We start from the raw sequence: 27,833 nt of genomic DNA, 5'->3' as shown, positions 1-27,833 counted from the left end.
CCTGGAGCTCCTCATCACCTGTCTGGATGCTGGTAGAATCTCTGATCTTGCACTAAATGGAGAACTGGTCGGGGCGCCTGGGTGTCTTAGTCGGTTAAGCGTCCGACTTTCACTTAGGTCATGATCTCGCGGTTTGTGGGTTCGAGCCCTGCGTCGGGCTCTGTGCTGACTGCCAGCTCAGAGCCTGGAGCCTGTTTAGGAGTCTGTGACTCCTTCTCTCTCTGACCCTCTCCTGCTCTCTCTCTCTTTATCTCTCTCTCTGTCTTTCCTAGAAATAAATAAAAAACATTAAAAAAAATTTAAAAAAATAAATGGAGAACTGATCCACACGATCCCTAGATGAATTTCTTTTTTTTTTTTTTTTAACTTTTTAATGTTTATTTATTTTTGGGAGAGAGAGGGAGAGAGAGAGAAGGGCAAAGAGAGAGGGAGATACAGAATATGAAGCAGGCTCCAGGCTCTGAGCCATCAGCACAGAGCCCAACACAGGGCTCGAACTCCCAGAGCACGAGATCATGACCTGAGCCAAAGTCAGATGCTTAACCGATTGAGCCACCCAAGCGACCCCCTAGATGAATTTCAACAACACATGGCACACTGGTTAAGAGGTCTCCAAAAGTTGGTTATCTGAATTAAAGCTCTGATTCTGCCATCATTAGCTGTGCTTGGCTACTCAGCTTCTGTGTGCCTCATTTCCCTCATCTTTAATATGGGAGAATAATAGGCTCTACCTCACAGGTTTATCATGGGGATTAAACTAATCTATATGTTAGTTAACTTCAACTTCCCTTTGAATGTTTTTAGCTTTCAGGCTCCGTTTTCCACACCTGCAATTGAACACCACTGTTAACAATGTTTTTTGGTTTGATTGTACAACATTTCCTATAGCAGACCTTCACAGTTACTTTCTTTACTTTCTTATTTCAAAATAAACAGGTCAGAATGAGCAAGAGGCACATCAGCGTGGCTCAGCAAACGTGGGCCCTTCTCTGCAAGAGCGTTCTTAAAAAATGGAGGATGAAAAGAGAAACCTTGTTGGTATGCTTTAGAGTCTTCTCATGTTTCAAAGAGGGAAATGTGGGGGTTTTTTGTGGGGGCTGGTACAAACACTTAGTCTCCATTATTTGTTTCATATGTATATTCTATTTTTAACTAGCAGGCTGGATTTCTTTTCCCAAATTCTGGACTTTGCTATTACTTTAAATAAGAGCCCTTTAAATATATCATTAGCATATGTCTTACTGGAGGCTTTCCTTAAATAATTGATGTTTGGAAGCTCCCTGAAAACTAAAGCCGTATCTGTATACTGCAGAGATAATAATTCTTAACATCTGAACTCATTTGAAACTCACAAAGGAATAGGTACAAAAGTTCAGGGTCAAAGTCAAAGAAAGAGGCAACTTTCATCCAAAATTAATGCAGCAAATAATCCAAAATCTGGAAAACCCAACAACTCAAAGGACAAATTGTAGCACTTCTACACAATTGCACTATGGATGCAGACATCAGTTTGAAGGAAATCATGGCTATATAAAGAAACATGAAAAGCAAATGGCATTTTGAACTTTTGCTCTGTTGAGAGAGTACTTCTTTTCTTCTGATAAGAAGGAAAAGACTTGTTTTGTGTGGAAAATTAAGTAAATTGATTAAAATATAATAAAAAAGTTAAATCACCCATAAAATACCCATAGTTCAAGAGTTAATATATTAACTTTGATTTTATGACCATTGTGTGTGTGTGTGTGTGTGTGTGTATTGTTTTAATAAATATGTATCGAATGCTTAGCCTGACAGTAAATAAAGCATACAAAAATCTTGCATGGAGTAAAGATTATGTAAGTATAAATATAAAAGTTGGATTCTACTCTGTATAGGTGTTTTACTTCCAACCTTTTAACTGTTTTTAATATAACCATTATATCTATCAACTGACCTATCTGGACAGATGCATTTGGTATAGGTATAGGGCAGCAGACATACTAAAAGAAGATCAGGGGTGCCTGTGGGGCCCAGTCTGTTAAGTGTCTGACTCCTGGTTCCAGCTCAGGTCATGATCTTGTGGTTTTGAGAGTTCAGGCCCCACATCGGGCTCTGTGATGGCAGCATGGAGCCTGCTTGGGATTCTGTCTCCCTCTCTCTCTGCCCCTCGCTGACTCCTTCTGTCTCTGTCTCTCTCAAAATGGATGGATAAACTTTAAAAAATGTGTTTAATAAGATCGATGGTAAGTAAGATCTATACCTTTTTAAAGCTCATGTGTTTAGATTTGAAGGTAAATAATAACATGTGCTCTTACCTCCAGACTTCAAATGCATTCTTCTCATTTCCAATTTTGGAATGCTGTCACAATGACAAAGGTTTGTAACGTTCTTTGGATGAGCGGTATTTTAGGACTATGTTCTTTCACATGCAGGGTGGCTGCAGATAAAAATATGACCCTCTTGTTGATGGAGCTGGTAACCTATTTCATAATGCATGACATTTCTTTATCATGGACACTCAGGTTTCAGCACGACTATAAGCCATTGGGCCATTCATGAAGCAATCCAGCCTCTAACACTCACATGAAAGTGTGATAAATATAGAGTCTCAATGATAATTGGACCTGATGCCATAACTCCATCTTGATGGATGATGAGTTATTTCAAAATATGCAAATTAAAAGACAAAAGAAAATTGAAACACTTGGAAACTGGGAGAGAAAAATGGTCCAAGCTATACAACAAAACTAAGTGTTTTAAGTTGTTCATAGATGACTTATCTGTGGTTGAACAGCTATTGATTTGCTTTATTTTTCTCTCATTGCTGTGTAGGAATGGTTTTTCTCATTTCTTCTAGTATTGTTTGCATACCGACTTTCCTCCGATTTACATCAAGTTAATGACTCTCCTCAGTTGCCCACAATAGATCTGGGACGTGTAGATCATTTTAATGATTCTAATTATGTGATTGCATTTGCACCCGAATCCAAAACAACCCAGGAGATCATGAACAAAGTGGCTTCAGCCCCATTCATGAAAGGTATGTTCTCTGGCCATTCTTCGTGTTTCTATTTGCCAAACACACACATTTATGTTGGGATTACCTTTTATCCTCATTACAGTCCATATCAAAAAAAAAATAGTCCAGTATTATTCAAATGTATGTTAGTGAGAAGATTCTGGAAGTATTGGACAGCACATGGTTTTTAAGTCTCCTCAAATACATAAAAAAATGAGAGAGAAATTAGATAGCAAAACCAAGAAATCACGGGCAGTAGTTACAAACAAAAAGGTGGCGAAGTGTTTCCCCAAGTCCCACAGTATAAGTGAGAGGAGACAGAGTGCCAACAGCCACCGGGCCTGCGTGGCATCTCTCTCTGGGGTGCTGGGAGAGCAAAGGGAAGCAATGGGGTATCAGAAGGACCTGAGAAGAGAAAAGAACACCTGGAGAGGAAGTCTGCAAAGGAGAGAAGGCCAATCTGCAAACTGAAGCCATCTTACCTGCTGTACAGGTAGGGTAGTATTATAGCGTTATTCCAAAGATGTTATATATAGGAAGTAGGATTTACCAAATAAGTAATTACGGAATAGTCTCTTTCTCTAACCCCCACGTCCTTGAAGCCCAAGAGACTCAGCTCTGGCAGAAAGGAGATGCAGAATTCTTAGACAGGATATCTGCAGGGTGAAGAATGTTGTCATTCCAGATAGCTAGGAAGCCGGCCAGGATGAATAGGTTCTGTCAAAAAGGCTCAGCCGTCAACTTGAAGAGACACCTACTGGTCAATCTTGGCAAATGCTGAGCTTCAACAGGAACAATAAATGCAACCATCTGAAACACAGCCCATGTACACATGAAATCCAGACCTTCATAATGTATTAAAAGAAAAAATGTTGCTTTGGGAGGATGGTACAAAATCAGTTCCTATTATGAAAATCTGCATATAAAGGGAAAATACCAGTATTTATCCTATATGAAGTGTACTGTTGGATCATCACACAGATGATAGAAAGTACTGTTCCACAAACATTTTCTACTAATAAGTAAAAAACATATGATGGGAATATAACATCACCATTTTGAAACTCCCATTGAATTAATGGATCTAGGCACTGAGTGCCCATGGCTGCTGATAATGTCTCAAAAAAACAGATTATCAGAGAATCATGACACTCTGATGAAAGAACACGCACCACCTGAGTCTGATGAAACCTCTGGATGCAGCTGCCAGATTGCAGGAAATGCAGAGACGATGAACATGTTGACTGGCACCCAATAGAATCCAGACTGCAGGAGATTGCATGGTTTAGGTGGCCTGGGTTTGGTCAGTACAGTCATTAATTTACATTATGTCTTTGGAATTAACAAATTATCTTGAGAAAACATTCTCCAAATTTAATAATTTTATGCTGTTTTTGGAAGTTTGGCCACATCAACACCATTGTCAAATGAAAATATATATTTTAATTATTGCATACATTTCAACTTTGGATTGATCTATTTATGCATGAGTGGTGGTGCTATTATCCCTAATTCATTGTGTTTTAAGCCATGGTTTTAAAAGTTTTGGGGGGAACATGATCTATTTATGATAAAAGTGATTGCCACATAACTCTGATTTTCTCTAGATTCTAGACCCCCACCCTCAGGATTAGTGTCTTATTTAGGACAAGCACAGCCTTGAATAAATAAAGAATTTCAACATAGGGGCGCTTGGGTGGCCTGGTCGGTTAAGCATCTGACTTCAGCTCGGGTCATGATCTTGCAGTTCATGGGTTCGAGCCCCTTATCGGGCTCTGTACTGACAGCCAGCTCAGAGCCTGGAGCCTGTTTCAGATTCTGTGTCTCCCTCTCTCTCTGACCCTCCCCTGCTCACGGTCTCTCTCTCTCTCTCTCTCTCTCTCTCTCTCTCAGAAATAAATACATTTAATTTAATTTTAAAAAGAATTTTAACCTAAAATAAGTTAAACATAATTGAATATGGGATACAATCTTTGGACTACATAGAAATCCTCTTACTTATTAGCGATTTGTTTCTTTCACACGGCAGGAAGAACAGTCATGGGGTGGCCAGATGAGAAAAGCATGGAAGAACTGGATTTAAACTACTCTATAGATGCAGTGAGAGTCATCTTTAATGATACCTTCTCATATCATTTGAAATTTTCCTGGGGAAGTAGAATCCCTAAGATGAAAGAACACAGAGACCATTCGGGTAAATTTCCTACTAGAATTTTTTTTTTTTTTTTTTTGCTATAATGTCATTAGTCACTAGAGGTCGCATATGATAACTGAAGTCTACACAAACATAAACAGCATGTACTTTGAATTTCTGAACATAAGTGAGATTCATCTCATTATTATTTTTAAAGTTTATTTATTTTTGAGAGAGAGAGTGTGTGGGAAGGGAAGAGAGAGAAGGAGAGAGAGAGAGAATCCCAAGCAGGCTCCACACTGTCAGCATGGAGCCCTACGTGGGGCTTGAACCATGAACCATGAGATCATGACCTGATCCAAAATCAAGAGTCAGACGCTTAACTGACTAAGCCACCAAGATGCCCCAAGATTCATTCTTACTAAATAAAGCCTGTGTTTCAACTATATTGTTTTATTAAGAAATTATACTTGCTATTATTCTTCCTATGTGACTCCTAAATATAACCTGAAAGAAAGAGAGATTTTCGTTCAGTGATCCCCAAATGTTAAAAAAAAATTAGTGCGTTCTTAGCATGAGCAAACAGAAGAGTAAAGCTCAACAAAATATTCTTGGCTAATTGAGAGAATGATAAGATTGAATGAAAATTGACTGATAACTTGTCTTAACAACATTAAGACACTAAACAATTAAACATTAAAGCAATTCTGGTGTATTCTCCTTGGGTACGCTCTATAAACTTCACCCGAGAAGTCCTACCATACAGTATATTATTGCAGACTTGGCATGCATTTTGGAATATCTGAAGTTTTGATTTTTCCTATAACCAAGACTGTCTCATCCTATTTTAAATGGTGGTGTTCTTCTTTTACTAAAGCTCACTGTCAAGTAATGGAAGAAAAAACCACTTGTGAAGGTTCAATGTTCTGGGAGAAAGGCTTTGTAGCTTTTCAAGCCGCCATCAATGCTGCTATCATAGAAGTGAGTATTAAGTTAAAGAAAGCTAATTGTGCCATAAATTAAATTTTAATGCATGGTGCTATCATGGATTGTCCTATCTTATCATTTAATTTATCCATTAATTTATTTTGCACAATCCACTGAACAACTGCTATATTTAAGCCATTACACCAAGTCCCTGAGGATTAGGAAATAAGTACAATACAAGCACTTTTCTCCAGGGATGCTGAAGAGTGAAGGGATAGAAATATGGATGTGAAGTCATAATAAGAGATTAGGTTCTATCAATCATAGAATTATAAATGCTATGCAAGGCAAACTATGGAGCAGAAGATACTCTGATGAGAAATATCAGAGAAGGTGACTAACTGAGGTGACATTTCAGTGCTGACTTTAAGCAAGAGTAAAATTGTGTCCATTGAAGATGGTAAATAGTCATACTCTAAGGGGTCAGGACAAAACTTGGATGTTTCAGGAAGTACAAGGGGCCAGATCATGAATGAGCATGGATATTTAAATGAGAAATGCACATGATTTCTTTAAACTGACAAAAACGCCCGAGGTTATAATTAGCTCGATGATAACAATTTGTTCATTGATATCTTCCCTTAGATAACAACAAATCACTCAGTGATGGAAGAGCTGATGGCAGTTACTGGTATAAATATGAAGATATTACCTTTTGTTGCCCAAGCAGGAGTTGCGACTGACTTTTTCATATTCTTCTGCATTATTTCTTTTTCGGCATTCATTTACTATGTATCAGTCAATGTTGCACAAGAAAGGCAATACATTAAGTCATTGATGACAATGATGGGCCTTCGAGAGTCAGCATTCTGGTAAGTTATGTGGCCACAATCTATCATGCAACATAAATAAATACAGCAAGCTAGCCACTTGGACTCCCTATAAAGTATCCTATTTAAACTTGATTCTTTCATAAAGCAGTGCATTATAAATGAATAGAATAGATTCAAGTAAGCTTGGTAAATTAAACTTTTCATATTTCTTTCAATTAAAGAAAGCCTGGCTCCATAGATGTCTGCTTATACCCAGGTCACTAAGCAATAGAAATGATGGCTCTCGGACCCTAGTTGCCACACATGAGTGAACCCAAATGTGTAAGAACTTGAGGTTTTCAATGTGTGAACCTAGATGTGTAAAAACTTGAGGTTTCTAATGTGTGAACCTAGATGTGTAAGAACTTGAGGTTTCTAATATTCTATGAAGTATACGTTTCAGATGTCTCATTAGATCAGGGGTTGATATTGCCCCTGCATTGAATAAACCATCATTCTGATGACACTGAATGAACAAGCCCATTAAGCTCTTTAAGCACAGAGATTCCTCAGTGGAGGAAGTTAGAACTGAGGCCTGGGGGGCAGGAAGCCATCGATCTTCTCCATCTGAGCATTACCACCCCAAACAAGCTACTTAATCTCTTTCAACCTCAGTGAAACCTCAGTTTCTTTTCTGTGAAACATTGGTAATAGCATCTGTATCTCATTGGCTGTGAAGAGTACAGAAGGGAATGTATTTAAAGTGCTTTGCATTGAGCTTAACAAAAATTAAACACTGAATATTGGGTGGCGCTTGGTAGAAATCTGGGGAGGATCACAGTCTGAGAAGACAGTAGATGTAAGTGAAGAAACCAAGGAGTGAATCTCCAATTAACAGCAACAAACTTTTAATGAGTTAAGCCAAGGAATGTGTTTGAGATATAGACTTAGTAAAACCACGAGTTCTGGACTGAAAAAAGTCATGATTTGAACGTGCTTTTTTTACACACTGATGTTATTCTCGGTGGTAAACAAGATTTGTAGAATACACAGAAAAGATCTAGACATATGCCATGTAGTCTTTAAAAGAATGTTAGGCACTAGTCAGTTGAGTAGGAAGAGCCCGCACATTTTTTCTTCTTTTTTTTTTAATTTATATTTTAGTTAGTTACCATACAGTGCAATAATGGTCTCAGGAGTGGAATTCAGTGATTCATCACTTACATGTAACACCCGGTACTCATTCCAACAAGTGCCCTCCTAATGCCCATCACCTATTTTGCCCATCCCCACCCAACACCTCTCCAGCAACAACCCTCAGTTTGTTCTCTGTATTTAAGAGTCTCTTATGATTTGTCTCCCTCTCTGTTTTTACCTTATTTCATTTTCTTACCTTCCCCTATGTTCATCTGTTTTGTTTCTTAAATTCCACATATGGGTGAAATCATACGGTATTTGTCTTTCTCTGACTGCTTTATTTCACTTACCATAGTACACTCTAGTTCCATCCATGGTGTTGGTAATGGCAAGATTTTGATCTTTTTGATCACCGAGTAATATTCCATTGATCCATTCATCAGTTGATGAACACTTGGGCTCTTTCCATAATTTGGCTATTATTGATCGTGCTTTTATAAGTATGTGCCCCTTCGAATCAGCATTTTTGTATCCTTTGGATAAATACCTAGTAGTGCAATTGCTGGGTTGTAGATTATTTCTATTTTCAGTTTTTTGAGGAACTTCCACACTGTTCTAGAGTGGCTGCACCAGTTTGCATTCCCTCCAACAGTGCAAATGTGTTCCTCTTTCTCCACATCCTCACCATCATCTGTTGTTTTCTTGGCTGTTAATTTTAGCCACTATGATTGGTGTGAGGTTTTGATTTGTATTTCCCTGATGACAAGTGATGTTAAGCATCTGCTCGTGTATCTGTTAGCCAACCAGATGTCTTCTTTGGAAAGCTGTCTATTCATGTCTTCTGCCCATTTCTTCACTGGGTTATTTGGTTTTTAGGTGTTGAGTTTGATAAGTTCTTAATAGATTAATACTAAGCTGTATCTGACATGTCATTTGCAAATATCTTCTCCCATTCTGTCAATTGCCCTTTGGTTTTATTGATTGTTTCCTTTGTTGTACAGAAGATTTTTATCTTGATGAGGTCCCAATTATTCATTTTTGCTTTTGTTTCCCTTGCCTCCAGAGATGTGTCTAGTAAGAAGTTGCTGCAGCTGATGTCAAAGACGTTGCTGCCCGTTTCTTCTCTAGCATTTTGGGATAGTTTCCTGTCTTATATTTAGGCCTTTCATCCATTTTGAATTTAGCAAATGGCAAGATTTCATTCTTTTGATGGCTGAGAAATATTCCATTGTATATATATACTACATCTTTCTTATCTATTTATTCATCAGTCAATGGACATTGGGCTCTTTCCATAGTTTGGCTATTGTTGATAGTGCTGCTTTAAACATTGGGGTGCATATACCCCTTCGAATCAGCATTTTTGTATCCTTTGGATAAATACCTAATAGTGCAATTGCTGGATCATAGGATAGTTCTATTTTTAACGTTTTGAGGACCCTCCACACTGGGTTCCAGAGTGACTGCACCAGTTTGCATTCCCACCAGAAGTGCAGGAGGGCTCCCCTTTCTCCACATCCTCACCAAAACCTGTTGTTTCTTGTGTTGTTCATTTTAGCCACTCTGACCTGTGTGAGGTCGTATCTCATCGTGGTTTTGATTTATACCTCCCTGAGGATGAGTGATGTTGAGCATCTTTTCATGTGTCTGTTCTTCTTTGGCAAAGTGTCTATTCATGTCTTCTGCCCATTTCTTAACTGAAGACCCCACATTTTAATGCTGCCAATTTATACCAAATTTATTTATTTCCTCCAGAAATGTTTAAGTGAGTACAAAAGTGGAGAAAATAGATTGCTGGATTGGTCTAGAATGGGAGTTTTGTCTGGTGTCTCTCTTTTTGTATTAAAATTGTATAACTCATATTGAAGAAAATTTTGCTCATTACATTTTTAAAAGAATAGACGGGGTGCCTGGGCGGCTCAGTCGGTTAAGTGTCCAACTCTTGGTATCAGCATAGGTCATGATCTCGTGGCTTCGTAGGTTTAAGCCTTGCATCAGACTCTATGCTGGCAGCCAGAGCCTACTTGAGGTTCTCTCTCTCCCTCTCTCTCTGCCTCTCCCTTACTCATCCTGTCTCTGTCTCTTTCAAAATAATCAATAAACTTAAAAAAAATAGAAATCTACAGAGAGTCAGAGAAAAGTAAACAATATGCTAAAAAGAAGAGAGAAACCAAATAGTTCCAATGAGGAAGGGGTTAAAAAAATGAGGACTTTTCCCTCATAAGAAAAGGCTGTGACATTCTATTAATACCACATATAAATGATATTAAGAAGCTTATAGGACATGGAAAGATGAACAATTTCAGATGAACAGAAGTGACTGAGCAAAGGGAATCATTACAATTAGGCAAGACTTCCCAAAAACATGATGGCATTTTAAACTTTGAAGAAACCTATGTGGTCATTGTAGACTCGTTATAAACCAGTTGCCACATTACCTACATATAATGTACAACACTTCACTTAATTCTCTTGTTATTTTTCGATAGTCAATAAGGAAGTTTAGAGAGATTAAATAGCTACCTCTCAGGATCATATAGGTAGAATATAACAAAAAAACCCTGAACCCACATCTGTATGATTAGAAAGCTGTTTCTCTCCCCCAGCAAGAATTTTCTTCCTGTTTCTTTGTCATTGATCACAAGAAAAACACATCTTTATATCCATCTATCTTTCTGCATCTATCTATGTCCTATGACTGTGTGAATATCTGTACCTATATCTATTCTATATCTAATCATCGATATCAAGGGTTAGCAGACCATGGCCCTTTTTTGTACAGTCTGCAAGCTAGGAATGGCTTTTACGAAAACGCCGTAAAAAATCAAAAGAACTAAAATACTTTATGACACTCAAAAGTTTATATGAAATTCAAATGTCAGTGTCTACTGACTGCACGTTGACTGCACGTTGCTCATGACTGTTTCCATCCTATGAAAGCAAACTTGAGTAGCTACAAGGGACTGTATAGTTCAAAAAGCCTAAAAGATTTACTAGCTGGCTCTTCCGAGGAAAAGTTTGCTGAAATCTGCTTCATCATCTGTTTTTTTGTCCCTGGTGTTTATATTTTACTGAAAGAAGTCTAGAAACTACACATCATCATAGATGCCTTCCCAGAAAACCTCTCCCAATTAGCCTCATTATATCATCCAGTCTGTTTCTTCCCGATTTTGCAATTAGCTACCCATTTTACCTGTTTACTTGTTAATTGTTTCCCTTCCCCACTCACCTATGAACTCTGGGGACAGAGAAGTTTTCTCATCTATTAGCTGTTGTATTCCCTTTACCCTTGATTTATGGTAAGCTTCTCAACTCCTCTGCAGAGTAAATGAATAAATACAGTGATAAAGTACCAGCCCTCTGAACTAATGCTTTGTTTCTGTGCCAGGCTCTGCTGGGGTTTGATGTATTCTGGCTTCATCTTCATTGTGGCCACTTTGATGGCTCTTATTGTAACATCTGCCCAGGTTGTCGTCCAAACTGGCTTCGTGGTAGTCTTCACTCTCTTTCTCCTCTATGGGCTGTCTTTGGTGAGTTGGCGAATTTAATCTCTGTCTTTCTCTTTCTATCTCTCTCTCTCTCTCTCTCAGAGTCGTTTCCCTCTGATTCTGTTCACACCTGTTTCTGTTTACAGTATTTGAATATTTGCATGGAGCGGTATCTGGGGGAGTGGGGAGGAATGGATATTATATACTTTGGTATTAGGAAAATGTTTTGATTATGCTGATGATGGTTCTCAGAGAGTTATATACTACCTGAAGTTTTTCTCTCCTCTCAGATAACTTTAGCTTTCCTGATGAGCGTGTTGATTAAGAAACCTTTCCTTACGGGTTTGGTTGTCTTTCTCCTCACTGTCTTTTGGGGGAGTCTGGGATTCACTGCTTTGTACAGGGATCTACCTGCATTTCTGGAATGGACCTTATGTCTTCTTAGTCCTTTCGCTTTCACTGCTGGAATGGCCCAGGTAAGAGTTAATATAACTAGTTTCTTTCTTTTTTTTTTTTTAACAAAACATTAAAAAATATTCTCTCTGAGGAATTCATGCTAGATGTTCTAAGCATCAAAATTTCCATCCACTTCTGTATACATCTAAGATATAGGAGAGGTTTTCTTTTTTTCTCTCAGCATGACTGGCTTGATTTTAAATCACTAAATATAGGCTGATCCTGCATTATTGATATAGTTCAGCTTGTACTTTTAATGGGTCGTTCCAATGAGCATTTAACTGATTTAATGCTCAGGAAACAGGACCTTTAACATTATCGCAAGTATTTGAAAACCAGGAATTCAATAGAAATACACTTTTTAAAATTTTATTTATTTATTTATTTATTTAACAAATTGTTTATTGTCAAGTTGGTTTCCATATAACAACCAGTGCTCATCCCCAGAAGTGCCCTCCTCCATGCCCATCTCCTCCCTTCCCCCCCACATCCATCAGTCCTGTTTGTTTCTCAGCATTCAAGAGTCTCTCATGGTTTGCCTCTTTCCCTTTCCCCCACCATTTCCCCCCAATAGAAATACATTTTTAATTTTAATTGGCCTGTTGAATATGAAAATGAATCTTTTTTCAGTAAATTTGATTCCAGGTGTGACATCATAACCATAAAATTGCTACATGACAGTTACATTTCATATAAATACATTGTATCTCACTATAATAAGAATATTTTTCTTCTGTCTTCTGCCCAACTACTGAAGTACTTTTCACTCCATGTTTCTATTTTCAAATGGTGTCCCCTGTCTAGAATGCCCCTTATGTCGCCCTCTTACACCTGATCAAACCCTATAGGCAACCTCTCCTTGGAGTTTTTACTTCTCAGAGGACTTGAGTACTTCTGCCCATGGGTTTCTAAGCCTTTAGTACCTTTCTCCACTCACTACCCAAATCGCTTTTTAGTTAGATGGTTTCACTGCTATGTCTTCCAATAGATTAGAGCTCTGTAAAGATAGGAGCTATGTTTTATTTATCTTTTCAATCCCCGTGTTTAGCAAAAATAAGACAATAATAACTCTTAATATTCTATTTACCCTTTTAAAATCCAATGTATGTATCTTTTTTCCAGCTTATACATTGGGACTATGATGTGAATTCTAACATCCATTTGGATTCTTCAGATAACCCATACCTAATAATAGCGACTCTATTCATGTTGGTTTTTGATGCTCTTCTCTACCTGGCATTGACATTATATTTTGACAAAATTTTGCCCAGTAAGTCATAACATAATTGTAATTCAACACAGTTTCATTCAGTGCATTTCTTTAAAATATCTCTCTAACACATATCAGATATAAATTATCGGGGATGCCTGGGTGGCTTAGTCGGTTAAGCGTCCGACTTTCACTTGGGTCATGATCTCGCAGTTCGTGGGTTCGAGCCCCGCGTCGGGCTCTGTGCTGACAGCTAGCTCAGAGCCTGGAGCCTGTTTCAGTCTGTGACTCCCTCTCTCTCTGACCCTCCCCTGCTCACGTTGTCTCTCTCTCTCTCCTAGAAATAAATAAAACATTAAAAAAAAATTATCAAGCATGTTTTTTTCAAAATTTCTAAAATGAGCCCAAAGATATTTCACACTTTGTTTGTAGAATTGCTTTCTAAGATCTTGTTCTACCACAACACTTAAGATTATTTCTTTCTAAAAAGAGATATTTGTGGGGTGCCTGGGTGGCTCAGTCGGTTAAGCCTCTGGCTCTTGATTTCAGCTCAGGTCATAATCTCACAGTTTGTGAGATTGATCTCCATGTGAGGCTCCAAGCTCAGCATGGAGCCTGTTTAAAATTACCTCAATTCTCTCTCTCCTTCTGCCCCTCTCCCCCACTCATGCTCTCTCTCTCTCTCAAATAAAAACCACATAAAATAAAAATAAAAAGAGATACTTATAAGAGATTAAGGATAATTATACTATTAGTGTTCTATCAGAACAGCATGGAAAGAGTTAGTGCTTAACAGTGTTTAAATGCTTCCCAAAGCAGTTGCCTTGATAAGCTGTCCTAGGATAACCCATCCTTAAAGTGGTGACTGATCCAATATGCAATTGCCTCCTGTTCATGTAGATGAATACGGACATCAACATTCTCCTTGGTTTTTCCTGAAATCCTCTTTTTGGTTTCTACACCAACGGGCTGATCATGTGGTCTTTGAGAATGAACCAGATTCGGATTCTTTACCTAATGATTCTTTTGAGCCAGTGTCTCCAGAATTCCATGGAAAAGAAGCCATCAGGTAAGAAGCAGATTACGGGAAGGAGAACACAAATGAAGAACAGGTCAGGGAACAGAGATCTATGAGGCAAAACACAGATGTGACTAATTTTCCTGGGTGCCTCCTTGTACCCACCGACATCCAGGCTGTTCTACTTATAAAAGGCCACACTCATTGTCACCATTTATATTTACTACTATCTTATGCAGAACAACAAACATCAGTGGATAAATAATCTTCATATTTCCATTTTTCTCTTTTTTCTTTGTTGTGCTGTTCTCTCTCTTTCTGTGCTTGCTCTCTTTATGACAGGCACTGTCATCATGTCCCTTGTTATCTTATCTCCTTTATCTCTATGATACACGTTGTGTCTCTACTCTCTTCTTCCTGATTGATAAGATGAGAAGGTAGAGGTAGATGATGCAGAAAAGGGGAGTCAGGAATCCAGAGAGATGGGAAGAAACCCTAAGTTAGGGTCCTCAGGGCATGCGTGTCTTCCCTCTGAGATGATGTGCATGTTTTATTCGACGCCGATTGCTCTATTTCCAAACAACTAGAAATCCCTAAATTCCCTGGGTCTCTGCCCAAAATGTGTTCATCATTCAATTTGCCATCATCTCCTCAGTAAACCCTTTCCAGACACCTGGGCCTGGGTGAGGGAAAGAGCCCCTAGATTTTCTCACAGCCCCAAAGACTTGACTTCTCAATCCTCTGTCTACTTCTACAATGTCCCTAAAACATTTTCCTTTCTTTTTTCAGAATAAGAAATCTTAAAAAAGAGTATAGAAAAGGAAATCATGCAAAAGTGGAGGCCTTGAAAGGTAATACGCTAACATCATATTTGACAAAGCTGTTGAATTTGGTGACCATGTCTTCATGGAGATACCAGATTTCACCGCTCTCCTCCATTTGAGCACATCGTGTTTCCTTCCAGGCATATTAAAAACCACAGAACAATTTTAGGTGTGCCTGGGTGGCTTAGTTGCTTAAGCATTTGACTTCAGCTCAGGTCACGATCTCATGGTTTTTGGGTTCGAGCCCTACATCGGGCTCTGTGCTGACATCTCAGAGCCTGGAGCCTGCTTTGGATTCTGTGTCTCCCTCTCTCTGCTCCTCCCCTGTTCACTCTCTGTCTCTCGCTCTCTTTCAAAAATAAATAAACATTTCTTTAAAACCATGTAACAATTTTAGAAAGTCAGGGTGTGCCATGGATACCTTATGGGTTCGAAAGATGTATAAGTGAATCATGATAAACTTTCATTTTAACTCATCCCACTCCCTAGTCCTAATAAATGATCTTTATTTTTTAAATTTTTTTAACATTTATCTATTTTTGAGAAAGAAAGATTAGGGGCAGGGGAGGGGCAGAAAGAGGGCAATACTATGAGCACTAAGAGCACCAAGCCTGATGTGGGGCTTGAACACATGAACCATGAGATCACGACCTGAGCCGAAGTCAAGAGTTGGCCGCTTAACAAACTGAGCCACCCAAGTGCCCCTAAATGATTTTTATTATTGTCAGTCAATTTTTAATGACAAAACTGCTCTTTTCCAAAAAATTGTTAATCACATAATAATATGTCATGACAACGCTACAGCTATAAAATGTATATCATGGGAGATACCATTTTATTTTATTTTTATTGTTTTTTATTTATTTTTTGAGAGGGAGACAAAGAAAGAGTGAGCTGGGGAGGGGCAGAGAAAGGAGAAGACACAGAAGCCGAGGAAGGCTCCAAGCTCTGAGTTGTCAGCACAGAGTCCAACTCGGGGCTTGAATCATGAGACCGTGATCTGAGCTGAAGTTGGACGCTTAACTGATAGAGCCACCCAGGGACCCCAAGAGATACTATCTTAAAGGAAAGAATTTGGGGATGGATTTATTTTTAACACTTGTAGCCAAATATGCACATGCTAAAAGGAATTATAAAACTTTGGGAGAATATAAAGTTAACATGTAACTCTCAGTGGAATTTTTTTTTTTTTTGTAATAATGCCAGGTCTGGTATTTGACATATATGAAGGCCAGATCACTGCCCTCCTTGGTCACAGTGGAGCTGGAAAAACGACACTGTTAAATATTCTCAGTGGACTGTCGGCCCCAACGTCAGGTGAGAAGACAATCATGGGCAAGAACATGGGCAAATGACTTAACGGCGCATTTCATTAGCTAATTTGTTTTGTTGGTTAATTTCAATAGTTAATAGTTTCATTAACTACTAGTCACACTCAAGTACTTAAGAGAAAAGTTTTACAGGTTTCTTCAAGTTATTCTTTTAATAAATGTATGCCCTATTTTTTTAGGAAAATCTCTGTCGTTTAAATATTTCAAGATAAATAGCTTTATGTTTACCAATTGGCATTCCAACTGGTTCAAGTGAACTTTGAACATTACATTTTTAGTCAATAGTGTATTCCTTATAGGTACAATATGCCTATAAGATGCTAGTGAGGGGCACCTGGGTGGCTCAGTCAGTTAAGCATCCAGTTCTTGATTTGGGCTCAGGTCATGATCCCAGAGTCATGAGATTGAGCCCCATGATGTCCTCGGGCTCTGAGCTGAGTGTGGAGACTGCTTAAGATTCTCTCTCCCTCTACCTCTCCACCCTCAGAAAAAAAATAAAATGAAAGATTCTAGTGATTGACATACATTGTTTTTCACTTTAAAATATCTTAAATGAAGCGTGATGTGTTCTCCTGATGCTGTCAAGTGTTGTCCTGATGATGACCATCAACTTTTCTGCTTCTAGGTTCAGTCACCAGCTATAATCACAGCCTCTCAGAAATGGCGGACTTGGAAACCATGAGAAAGCTCACTGGAGTCTGTCCACAAACCAATGTGCAATTTGGCTTCCTCACCGTGAGAGAAAATCTCAGGCTTTTTGCAAAAATAAAAGGGATTCAGCAACATGAAGTGGAACAAGAGGTAGAGAAAAATATTAGATGTCACACAGCCATGAACATGAAATTGTTTATCTACAAAATTCTAAATGTATTTGTGTTACTTCTACATGGTTCATCATCAAAAGGGCAAAAGGCCCTTTGCAACGAACAGCAAAATGATTGTGTTGTTGTTTTGTTTGGGGTGTTGTTTTGTTTTGTTTTAATTTTTATTTGTTTTTGAGAGACAGAGAGATACAGAATGCAAGTGGGGGGGGATGCAGAGAGAGAGGGAGACATGGAATCTGAAGCAGGCGCCAGGCTCAGAGCTGTCAGCACTGAGCCCGACGCAGGGCTCCAGCCCACGAACCATGAGATCATGACCTGAGCAGAAGTCAGATGCTTGACTGAGCCACCCAGGCTCCCTAAAAGTATTTTATAACAAACATGCTGGGTTTTGAACTAAACATCCTTTTCTTTTCTTTCTTTTCTTTTCCTTTCTTTCTTTCTTTCTTTCTTTTTTTTTTTTTTTTTTTTTTTTGATTTTTTTTTTTTTTTTTTTTTTTTTTTTTTTTTTTTTTTTTTTTGATTAGGTACAACAAGTTTTAAGGGACTTGGAGATGGAAAATATTCAAGACATTCTTGCTCAAAACCTAAGTGGTGGACAAAAAAGGAAACTCACGTTTGGGATTGCCATTTTAGGAAACCCTCAGGTAAGTGGGGCCCAAACCACTGGTGAATGAGTTTGAGGACTCTGGAACGACTGTATTCAATCGGACTACATGTGCCAATGGTAAACGTAAGAGAACTATTCAAATGCAAAATTACGTACTAAGATGTTTCGCCCAAATACATTTACACATATATTCCATTTTTAAAAATGTTTGCCCAAAAGGGGAAAATGATTTACATTTCTCTACGGTGCAGGTTTTGCTTCTGGACGAGCCAACTGCTGGATCAGATCCTCTTTCAAGGCACCGCGTATGGAACCTTCTAAAAGAGAGGAAATCCGATAGAGTCATTCTCTTCAGTACCCAGTTTATGGATGAGGCGGACATTCTGGCGGGTAATCATTTTTCTTTTCTTTATGCTCCACATATAAGTGAGATCACAGAGTATTTGTCTTTTTCTCTGACTTATTTCACTTGGCCTAATGCCCTCAGTTTCCATTCATGTCATTTCCTCATGGTTCTTGACTTTCTTTCATGTATCTTAGTGAGAAATTAGGGCACCTGTGTGCAATATGTGTAGATAAATTCCCACACAATTGCCATGTATGTGACTGTCATGAACCAAGACAGGAGACTCCTGCTGTCATCCATTTGAGTGTCCACATGTCCATGTACATTGTCCCCTAGATGTATTCGGAACCTCTTGCAAAGTAACTCATTCGTTGTAAATACATAGCATATTCTTAAATATATCTTCTGTTTTATTCAGTATAGAGAATATGAGGTACCTGGGTGGCTCAGTCCGTTATGCCTCCGACTTCGGCTCAGGTCATAATCTCACGGTTCATGGGTTCAAGCCCCACGTAGGGGTCTGTGCTGACAGCTCAGAGCCTGGAGCCTGCTTCGGATTCTGTGTCTCCCTCTCTCTCTGCCCCTCCCCTGCTCACGCTGTCTCTCTCTCTCTCTCTCTCTCTCTCTCAGAAATAAATAAAACATTAAAAAAAAGAAAAAAATATTTAAAGAGACTAGAGAAAAAACTGACATATCATTTTAGTTATTGGAGGACAATGCAACTGGCTTATCTATGACCAGAAATAGATGCAAATATTTGAGTGGGTCACGCTCCTGAAATACATTATTTATTGATGGATTTGTTCTTTGATAAACAACGAGAGAATTACCTCTTAATGCAACTTACTGTTTTTCTTTTCTGCTTAGATAGGAAGGTATTTATATCCAACGGGAAGCTGAAGTGTGCAGGCTCTTCTCTATTCCTGAAGAAAAAGTGGGGCATCGGCTACCATTTAAGGTACAGCCTGTATTGTGGGGGAAATGTTGAAATATATCAGGGCTAGGAGATCTCAGTGTGAGTAAGTTAGAGAAGGCTAGAAAATTATGAAGACCAGTTCAAGAGAGCTGTGTTAGAATGAATCCACAACCGATCTTTCTTAGCTGAAGGACAGGTGGGATTGTAGACACGGAGAATAGAAGGATGAGTCGCTTACGTTTAAACGCATCACTTGCAAAGAGAAATTTAGCGATATTCCAGCCCTTTCTCATCATTCTTCCAAGGCTTACTTTCGTTCATTGTGACGATTTCAGTAGTCTCCTCTCTGTTCCCCTTGACTTCATCTTCTCCCTCATTCCTTTCTATCTCCTTCTCTTCCTGATAATAATTCGATCGTTATTTAGTAATGTCTATCACTTATTCCATGTTGGCTAAATTCTAGGTTCTTGCTAAGATAATTTATGGAAGGAATATTCATATAATCTTATTTAATCCCTCAGATAACTGCAAGAAGATAGTATTATTAGCCTCTGACATGTTAGAGAGTTTTAATAATCTGCCCAATCTCACATCATTTATAAGTGGTAGAATAAGATTATAGATGTGATATGAATCTCTTCCTATACTTCCCACTAAAATATTAATATTTCCTAAAACATAATTTAAATCACTTCATCCTCAGGGGTTAAATGTGGTTAAGTTCCCTCCATTATTTAGTCTGAGTGTTTCACCTGATCAAATCTACCATCCCATCATGACTACTTAGTCTAATCTAATCAAGTCAGTACCTTCCAACTAAAATGAACCACTGTGGGACACCTGGATGGCTCAGTCAGTTAAGTGTCCAACTCTTGATCTCAGCTTAGGTCTTGATCTTGCGGTTGTGACTTTAAGCCCCACATTAGGCTCCATGCTGAGCACAAAGACTACTTACAAAATAAATAAATAAATAAACTGAATCACTTGCTGTTTTCTAAGTATGTTCCATGATTTTGTTGTCTTCCTCTGCTTAAAGTAGGATGTCTGTTTGCAATGTCCTCCTCCAACCCATTTTAACCAAGTTCAAATCTTATCCATTCTTTTTTTTAAGTTTATTTATTTATTTTAAGAGAGACAAAGAGAGAGAAAGCACATACAGGAGGAGCAGAGAGAGAGGGGGAGAGAGAGAATCCCAAGCAGGCTCTGTACTGTCAGCACAAGGAGCCTGATGCAGGACCTGAACTCATGAACTATGAGAACATGACCTGAGCCTAAGTGAAGTTGGATGCTTAATCGACTGAGCCACCAGGCACCCCCAAATCTTATCCATTCTTGAAATTTCTTTTTTGAATATTTTCTCCTTAATAAGCGTTATCTTTTCTGGAGCCCTGAAAACACTATTTTGAATTGTTGCCTTAGGCAATTTAATTAACTTCTTTGATCCTCAGTAATTTCATTGATGTAATAGTGGTAATAATACCCACATTGCAGTAAAGGCTAAAAATACTGAATAAATGAATGCTTGACAAGGTGCTAAGTGTTTAACTGACTTAGCTCAATTTCCCTCATTTACTTCTTTTTTTTTAATATTTTTATTTATTTCTAGGAGAGAGAGAGACAGCGTGAGCAGGGGAGGGTCAGTGAGAGAGGGAGTCACAGACTGAAACAGGCTCCAGGCTCTGAGCTGACTGTCAGCGCAGAGCCCGACGCGGGGCTCGAACCCACGAACCGCGAGATCATGACCTAAGCGAAAGTCGGACGCTTAACTGACTAAGCTACCCAGGCGCCCCTCCCTCATTTACTTCTATACTTTGGTGCTTTATATTACTGTTATGTTCCAAACTCCTCTAGGGAATGTACTGTAATCTTTCTGTTTGGGATCCTGGATAGCATATCACATAGGGCCTTGGAAACACAGAATAGTTTTATCTAAAATGGATTTTTTAGGTTTATGTCATCAAAGTCAACTATGATGCCCTCACCATTCCGTAGCCTCAGTAAATTTTGATGAGTGTGACTAATAATGGTGTTTCTAAAATCCAGTGATGGGGCACCTATGTGGCTCAGTCCAATAAGCATCTGACTTTGGCTTGGGTCATGATCTTGAGGTTCACGGGTTTGAGTCCCATGTTGGGCTCTGTGCTGACAGCTCAGAGCCTGCAGCCTCTTTCAGATTCTGTGTCTCTCTCTCTAACCCTTCCCACTCATGCTGTTTCTTTCTTTCTTTCTTTCTTTCTTTCTTTCTTTCTTTCTTTCTCTCTTTCTCTCTTTCTCTCTTTCTCTCTTTCTCTCTCTCTCTAAAATAAGTAAAACATTTAAAAATTTTTTAATAAATATAACCCAATGATTCATGAAGAATTTTATTGTTCTCACCACAAAGACAGATCAGCTTTTACTTGAATAATTTTTGGACCAAAAAAAAAGATAAAATTAGCTAACATATTCAGAGTTTACTCGGTGCAAGTCTCGGTATGATCACATGCATACTTGATTTTAGTCTGTCTTTCGAGATTCTATGAGAGCTGAGTATTGGCAAACTTAATGGAATTTTGATGGAAATTTGGAAACTAGGTGCCAGAAGACATTAAGCCTGAGTTCTGGAATGTGTATCAGTGGGACATTAGGACCACGTTCTTAATGACTGTACCAGTCTACCTCTGACTTTGTTTTCACCATGTTCATAGTTTTAGCAAAGCCCCCTTTAATGCAGAGGGAAAATGCAAAACAGAACTTTTGGATAGATGGAGACCAAATCAGGCATTTCTCCCACCTCCCCCCAGCCAACATCTAGCTGATATATCTCTTTCCTCCAAACAATAATCCTTGAGTTATTATTTCTAACACTAGTGCCTCTAGATTATACAGTTTGGACTATATTACTGTGGACTATATTTGGACTATATATTTTTAAGGCTTGCTTATTCTATTATACTATATGCATATATATTTTTGTCTCATAAATATTGTGACAAACATGCTACAATTGTTTGTAGAGATGGTGGTGGATAAAAATGGCTTTAACACACTCTTTTTAAATGTCAGTTTGCATCTGAATGAAATGTGTGATCCAGACAGTGTAACATCACTTGTTAAACAGCACATCCCTGATGCCAAATTAACAGCACAAAGTGAAGAAAAGCTTGTATATATTTTGCCCTTGGAAAGGACAAACAAGTTTCCAGGTAACAGAACGTAGAGACCTTGATGATTTTTAATGATGTTGCTAACAATAACAGTGGCATTAAGAATGATGGCTGACGTCTTTAGGCTTGCTAAGTGCATGGAACTGTGCATTAATCATTTCATGTTCCCCAAAGTCACTGCTCATATTAGCCCCTGACATCCCCAGGTCACCGATGAGTAAGCTGAACCAAAAGATGCTAAATATGCTTCAAATGGCAATATGTGCAGTTAAGATCTGTACTTCCTATAGCAGGAGAATATCCAGGTAAAATTAGGAATACTTAGGACATTTGTTTCAGGACCGAAGGAGAGAGTGTGGTCCGGACAAAGGCCTGTGAAAAGAGCATAGAGTTCTGAATGGGAGCTAAGGGAGTGGCATGCTCTATGTAGATAGATGGTTTTATTATCAACACCATAACACAAGGTTATAATCTAAGTTAACTGAATAGTAATTACGATCCACCTGCATGTGACCAAACATTCTAAATTCACAACTTGGCTGCAAGTACAAAGGCCCAGAAGCTCATTGCTGTTCTCACTTTTCTGTCTGGTCTCTCAATGTGCATTTATTTGCCAAGAGTTTTGAGGTAGATTGCGTTTTTAAAGTGTAAAATAAATATGTGTGTATTTGCACTTCAAGGGGTTTGCCAACTTTTAATGGAGGTTACTGGCTCTGTTGCTACCTGCTTGAATCAATACACCTGCCATAATAATCATGGTTAATATGGAGATACCGCACCAGACAGTAGAGTGCAGTGGTTGAAAGCTGGAATTCTACAGTCAGACTGGGGAGATTCGAATCCCAGCAAGGCTGTTATTAGCTCCATTATCCTGGGCAGGTTATATTACTTTTCGGTACCTCAGTTTCCTTATTTGTAAGTGGATAAATGATAATTTATCCATTATCATTTGGATAATGATAGTCTGAGCTTTATAGTTCCTCGGTTATGAGGATTAGATGATTATATATTTAAATTGTTAAAATATTAAATATAAACACAGCACCTGGAATAATGCCTGACATAGAACCTATAGTAGCTCACAAAGTCTAAAACAGCCTCAGGTCTGAGAGATGCTGCCAAGAAAGACACAGAAGGAAGTAGTGCTGGCACAGACGACCACAGGGGAAAGGAAGGAAACATAAGATAAAAACAGAGAAGGAGGTAAATCATAAGAGACTCTCAAACACAGAGAACAAACTGAGGGCTGATGGAGGTAGGGGGGTTGAGGGGTGGGGTATATGGGAGGTGGGCATTGAGGAGGGCACTTGTCGGGAGGAGCAGTTGGTGTTCCATGTAAGTGCTGAATCACAGGAATCCGCTCCTGAAGCCAAGGCCACATTGTATGTTAGCTCACTTGAGAATAAATTTAAAAATAAATAAATAAACAAGACAAAAATAAAAATAAAAAAATAAAACGACGCGCCAGCATTTCATGAAACATGCTCATTTCAAATATGTTGAGAAATGATGAAATATATTTAACTTAGAATCAGTGAAGTAACTGTTCCATGCACATACCATGTCTGATACATGTATACTTAAGCAAACAGAAATCTTTATGAAGCCCACAAACCCAAGTGGTCCATGTTTTTTAAAAAAAAAATTAATATAGTTTATTGTCTAGTTTCCATATAACACCCAGTGCTCATCCCAACAAGTGCCCTCCTCCATCCCCATCACCCCTTTTCCCCTCCCCCCACCCCCATCAACCCTGTTTGCTCTCAGTATTTAAAAGCCTCTTAAAAAACAAAACTTTCATTTCTCCCAATATTTGAATTATCTTTTATTCTACTTCCCAACTACCCAACTACCCCAAAATTATTACCAGTAGCTTAAAAAAAAAAAAAAAGCAACCTTTAAAATCCCTATAAAGACACACCTACCTTCTTTGAGGACTCTATGTAAACTTCATATCATGGCCAGAAGCTGGAAAAGAGAGACAGAGTGAATGCAAAGTTACATGCATACTTTGTCTTTTCCTTTAATTTATACTTTTTTTTAAACTAGGGATGATTGCATAGCACGTAATTATTTCTACAAACATTAGTTCCTTTGCATTTGTTATTAAACTCCTACCAGTTATTCCTAAGAGCATTCTTCTCACAGTTTATGGAATAATATTCCTGAATTAATGGGGTTTTAGGATTGGACATTTCCTACCTTAGTCAGTTTGAGTTGTTGTAACATGAACCATAGACTGGGTGCTTACAAACAACAGACACTTATTTTTCACAGCTCTGTAGGCTGGGAGGTGTCAGATCTGGGTTCCGGTACAGTTGGGTGCCAATGAGATACATTTTGGCGGTTGCAGAGTGCTGACGTCATGGAGCAACATGGCAGGGAGCAGGAAGACGAAGCCAGCTTCCTTGTGACTCTTTCAAAGGCACAAATCCCATTTCTGAAAGTACCACCCTCAGGACCCAATCTGATCCTAATTCCCTTGCAAAGCCCCCCACCTCCTACTGCCATCACACTGGAGGGTAGGGTTTCAACATATGGATTTGTGGGAGGTACACAGCATTCAGTCACTTTATTATACTCCCTGTAATCAAACAGAATTAATTTTAAATAAAACATAATATTTTTTTAAAGAACGCTGCATATGTAGTTTTCTAAGAATGAAACATAGATGTTTACAATTTTGTACCCAAGACACAAAAACACGTTGTATAGGTTATTTTAGAAATAAGGGAATGTCTGTACCATAGCTGTTTCTTATGAATGCTTTTGGCCTATCACACATGTGTTCTGTTGTTGAAATATATAGCTATTCTCTATCTCATAACACATTATGTTTTTAATATATTCTTGTGCTCACTTTTAGATCTTTACAGGGATCTCGATAGATGCTCTAACCAGGGCATTGAGAATTATGGAGTTTCCATGACAACACTGAATGAGGTATTCTTGAAATTAGAAGGGAAATCAGCTATTGGTGAATCAGGTAAAAAAGGGAAAAAAAAGAAGCTTTAATTTCATCTTTCTGTAGAATATCCTATCTTGAAAATACACTTTGAATGATGAGGTTATATGGTTTTGGAGCTGTTCTGATTCAGTCTGGTCTAGAGAAAACTTAGAGTAGAATAGAGATGTATTTCTTCTGCCTCCTTCTTCCCTTGTCTCTCAATGCTGGCCCCCCTCTTGAATTCCTTATTTTATTAAGGGTGTGAGCTATAGCAAGGCATGAGACTAGATCCTCATGGAGCAGACAATAAGTCTGTAATCTAAGAGCCACAGGGAAAAGAAAATTAGAATTGTACGTTGACAGTTACTTTTCTTGTATCATTTTGAGAAAATCATTCCAATGTCTTCAGGTTCCATTGTTGTTGTCAGAAGATTTGCTGTGAGAATAATTAGCATTCCTTGGAAAGTCCTCTCTACTTAATCTAAGACAATTCCTTACTTCTAATTTATGTATCATCCTACTTGGTTTACTCTTTGCTATGTTCTTTTATTTTTTTCATTTTCTTTTTTTATTGATTGAGTGGGTTTTTAAAAATACCTCTTTCTTGGGGCACCTGGATGACTCAGTCAATTAAGCCTCAGACTCTTGATTTCAACTCAGGTCATGATCTCACGGTTATGAGATCAAGCCATGCGTGGGCTCCAGGCTGAGAGTGTGGAGCCTGCTTGGGATTCTGTCTCTCCCTGTCTCTTTGCCCCTTCTCTCCTCCTACATGCATTTTCTCTTTCTCTCTCTCTCTCTCAAAAATAAATAAATAAACTTAAAAAAAAATCAGGAGGCCTGGGTGACTGAGTCAGATAAGCATCTGACTCTAGACTTCAGCTCAAGTCATGATCTCACAGTTCATGAGTTCAACCTCTGCTGTTAGCTCAGAGCCCACTTGGGATTCTCTCTCCCTCTCTCTTCCACCCCCCCATTAAAATAAATAAATAAACTTAAAAATCAAACTCTTTTTCTCTTTTATCCATTTTTGAAGTTATATACTTTTGATTATACTTAACTTTTAATAGACATATATTATCACTTTCTAAAAGTCTAGAGTATATCAGTTTCTCCAGGCTTGTCTTCCGAAAGAGGTCACTTTTTTTTTAAATTTTCAACCATGGCTACTAAAAAAAGTATTGTCTCTGCCAATTTCATATTGTTGGAGGGGAATTGAGAAGGTCCTATGTATACCAGCTTTTTCACCTCAGTCAGAAGTACTAAGATAGCTTATCTTTTGCAATGAGTAGATTTTTCTAGGCTAAATATGGATTTCTTTTCATGGGTTTCCTTAGAATGAATTAAATCCTTTAAAGCTGTAGACACAAAGCTTTTTTTTTTTTTTTTTTTTTTTTTAAGAAAATAAAAAGGACATCTGGGTGGCTTGGTCAGTTAAGTGTCTGACTTTGGCTCAGGTCATGATCTTATAGTCTGTGTTCGAGCCCCATTTCCAGCTCTGTGCTGACAGCTCAGAGCCTGGAGCTGCTTCAGATTCTGTGTCTCCCTCTCTCTCTGTTCCTCCCTCACTCACACTCTATTTCTCTCACAAAAATAAACAAAGATTAAAAAAAGTTTTTTAAATAAAAGAAAATACAAGATTTCTTTTATTATGTCATTAGTTTTTCTTCTTGTATTAGACCGTATTTATTTATTTATTTATTTATTTATTTATTTATTTATTTTTGCTTTGTTTCNTTTTTTTTTTTTTTTTTTTTTTTTTTTTTTTTTTTTTTTTTTTTTTTTTTTTTTTTTTTTTTTTTTTTTTTTTTTTTTTTTTTTTTTTTTGGCTTTGTTTCCTTTAAAAGTTGCTCTAGGGGTGCCTGGGTGTCTCAGTGCATTAAGTGTCAGGCTTTGGCTCAGGACATGATCTCACAGTTCATGAGTTCAAGCCCCACAATGGGCTCTGTGTGGACTGTTCAGAGTCTGGAACCTGCTTTGGATTATGTGCCACCCCCCCTCTGAAACTCCCCCCCCAAAAGTAAATAAACATTAAAAAAATTTTTTTAAGTTGCTCTAGTAATGCCATGACTTAGGTTATTCACATTTTTGCCCAAGATTTCTTTTTTTTTTTAATGTTTTATTTATTTCTAGGAGAGAGAGAGAGAGAGACAGCGTGAGCAGGGGAAGGTCAGAGAGAGAGGGAGTGACAGACTCTGAAACAGGCTCCAAGCTCTGGGCTGGCAGTCAGCACAGAGCCCGACACGGGGCTCGAACCCACAAAGTGCGAGATCATGACCTAAGCGAAAGTCGGGACGCTTAACCGACTAAGCCACCCAGGCGCCCCTTTTGCCCAAGATTTCTACTCTGACACCTTTTGGTGAAAAGATACGGTCAGAGAAAAATATAAGTAAAGCACATCTAAAATGACACATTATAAATTCCTGCCTCTATGTTTTACAGATACTGGAATTGGGGGAGAGTTACAAAGTCCTAGGACAAAGGACACAGGAAGCCTTGTTGAGTTAGCACAAGTCTTGTCTTCCTTCAGTGAAACAAAGAAATTAATCAGTGGCCTGGCCCTCTGGAGGCAGCAGCTCTGTGCAATAGCAAAAGTCCGCTTCCTCAAGTTAAAGGGTGAAAAAAAATCGCTGTTGACCATGTGAGTACCTGAGTGTTTCAGATATGTTTCATCAGCGCTCTCAAAATAAAGAAAAACAAAGGAAAACTTCTGAG

General features: G+C 38.4%; 1 protein-coding gene across 1 annotated transcript in view; it reads left to right on the top strand.

The window, feature by feature from the left end:
• Nucleotides 1-27,833, top strand: part of ABCA9 (ATP binding cassette subfamily A member 9) — a 62,329-nt gene continuing 34,496 nt past the window's right edge. The window contains exons 1-19 of the mRNA XM_039229787.1: nt 1-32; nt 937-1,038; nt 2,812-3,019; nt 5,028-5,192; nt 6,010-6,113; nt 6,705-6,931; nt 11,397-11,538; nt 11,787-11,972; nt 13,075-13,222; nt 14,063-14,231; nt 14,970-15,031; nt 16,211-16,321; nt 16,961-17,136; nt 17,684-17,803; nt 18,018-18,156; nt 18,980-19,070; nt 22,071-22,210; nt 25,038-25,157; nt 27,561-27,759. Of these exons, the coding sequence (XP_039085718.1) occupies nt 27-32; nt 937-1,038; nt 2,812-3,019; nt 5,028-5,192; nt 6,010-6,113; nt 6,705-6,931; nt 11,397-11,538; nt 11,787-11,972; nt 13,075-13,222; nt 14,063-14,231; nt 14,970-15,031; nt 16,211-16,321; nt 16,961-17,136; nt 17,684-17,803; nt 18,018-18,156; nt 18,980-19,070; nt 22,071-22,210; nt 25,038-25,157; nt 27,561-27,759 (2,615 nt within the window). The 5' untranslated portion in view covers nt 1-26. The remainder of the gene's footprint in view (nt 33-936; nt 1,039-2,811; nt 3,020-5,027; nt 5,193-6,009; nt 6,114-6,704; nt 6,932-11,396; nt 11,539-11,786; nt 11,973-13,074; nt 13,223-14,062; nt 14,232-14,969; nt 15,032-16,210; nt 16,322-16,960; nt 17,137-17,683; nt 17,804-18,017; nt 18,157-18,979; nt 19,071-22,070; nt 22,211-25,037; nt 25,158-27,560; nt 27,760-27,833) is intronic.

The sequence above is a fragment of the Hyaena hyaena genome, unplaced genomic scaffold (genome assembly GCF_003009895.1).
Source record: "Hyaena hyaena isolate Hyena2069 unplaced genomic scaffold, ASM300989v1 scaffold_39, whole genome shotgun sequence".
NCBI classification, from domain to species: domain Eukaryota; kingdom Metazoa; phylum Chordata; class Mammalia; order Carnivora; family Hyaenidae; genus Hyaena; species Hyaena hyaena.
The sequence above is the reverse complement of the archived record's forward strand: the minus strand, read 5'-3'. Positions and strand labels throughout refer to the sequence as shown.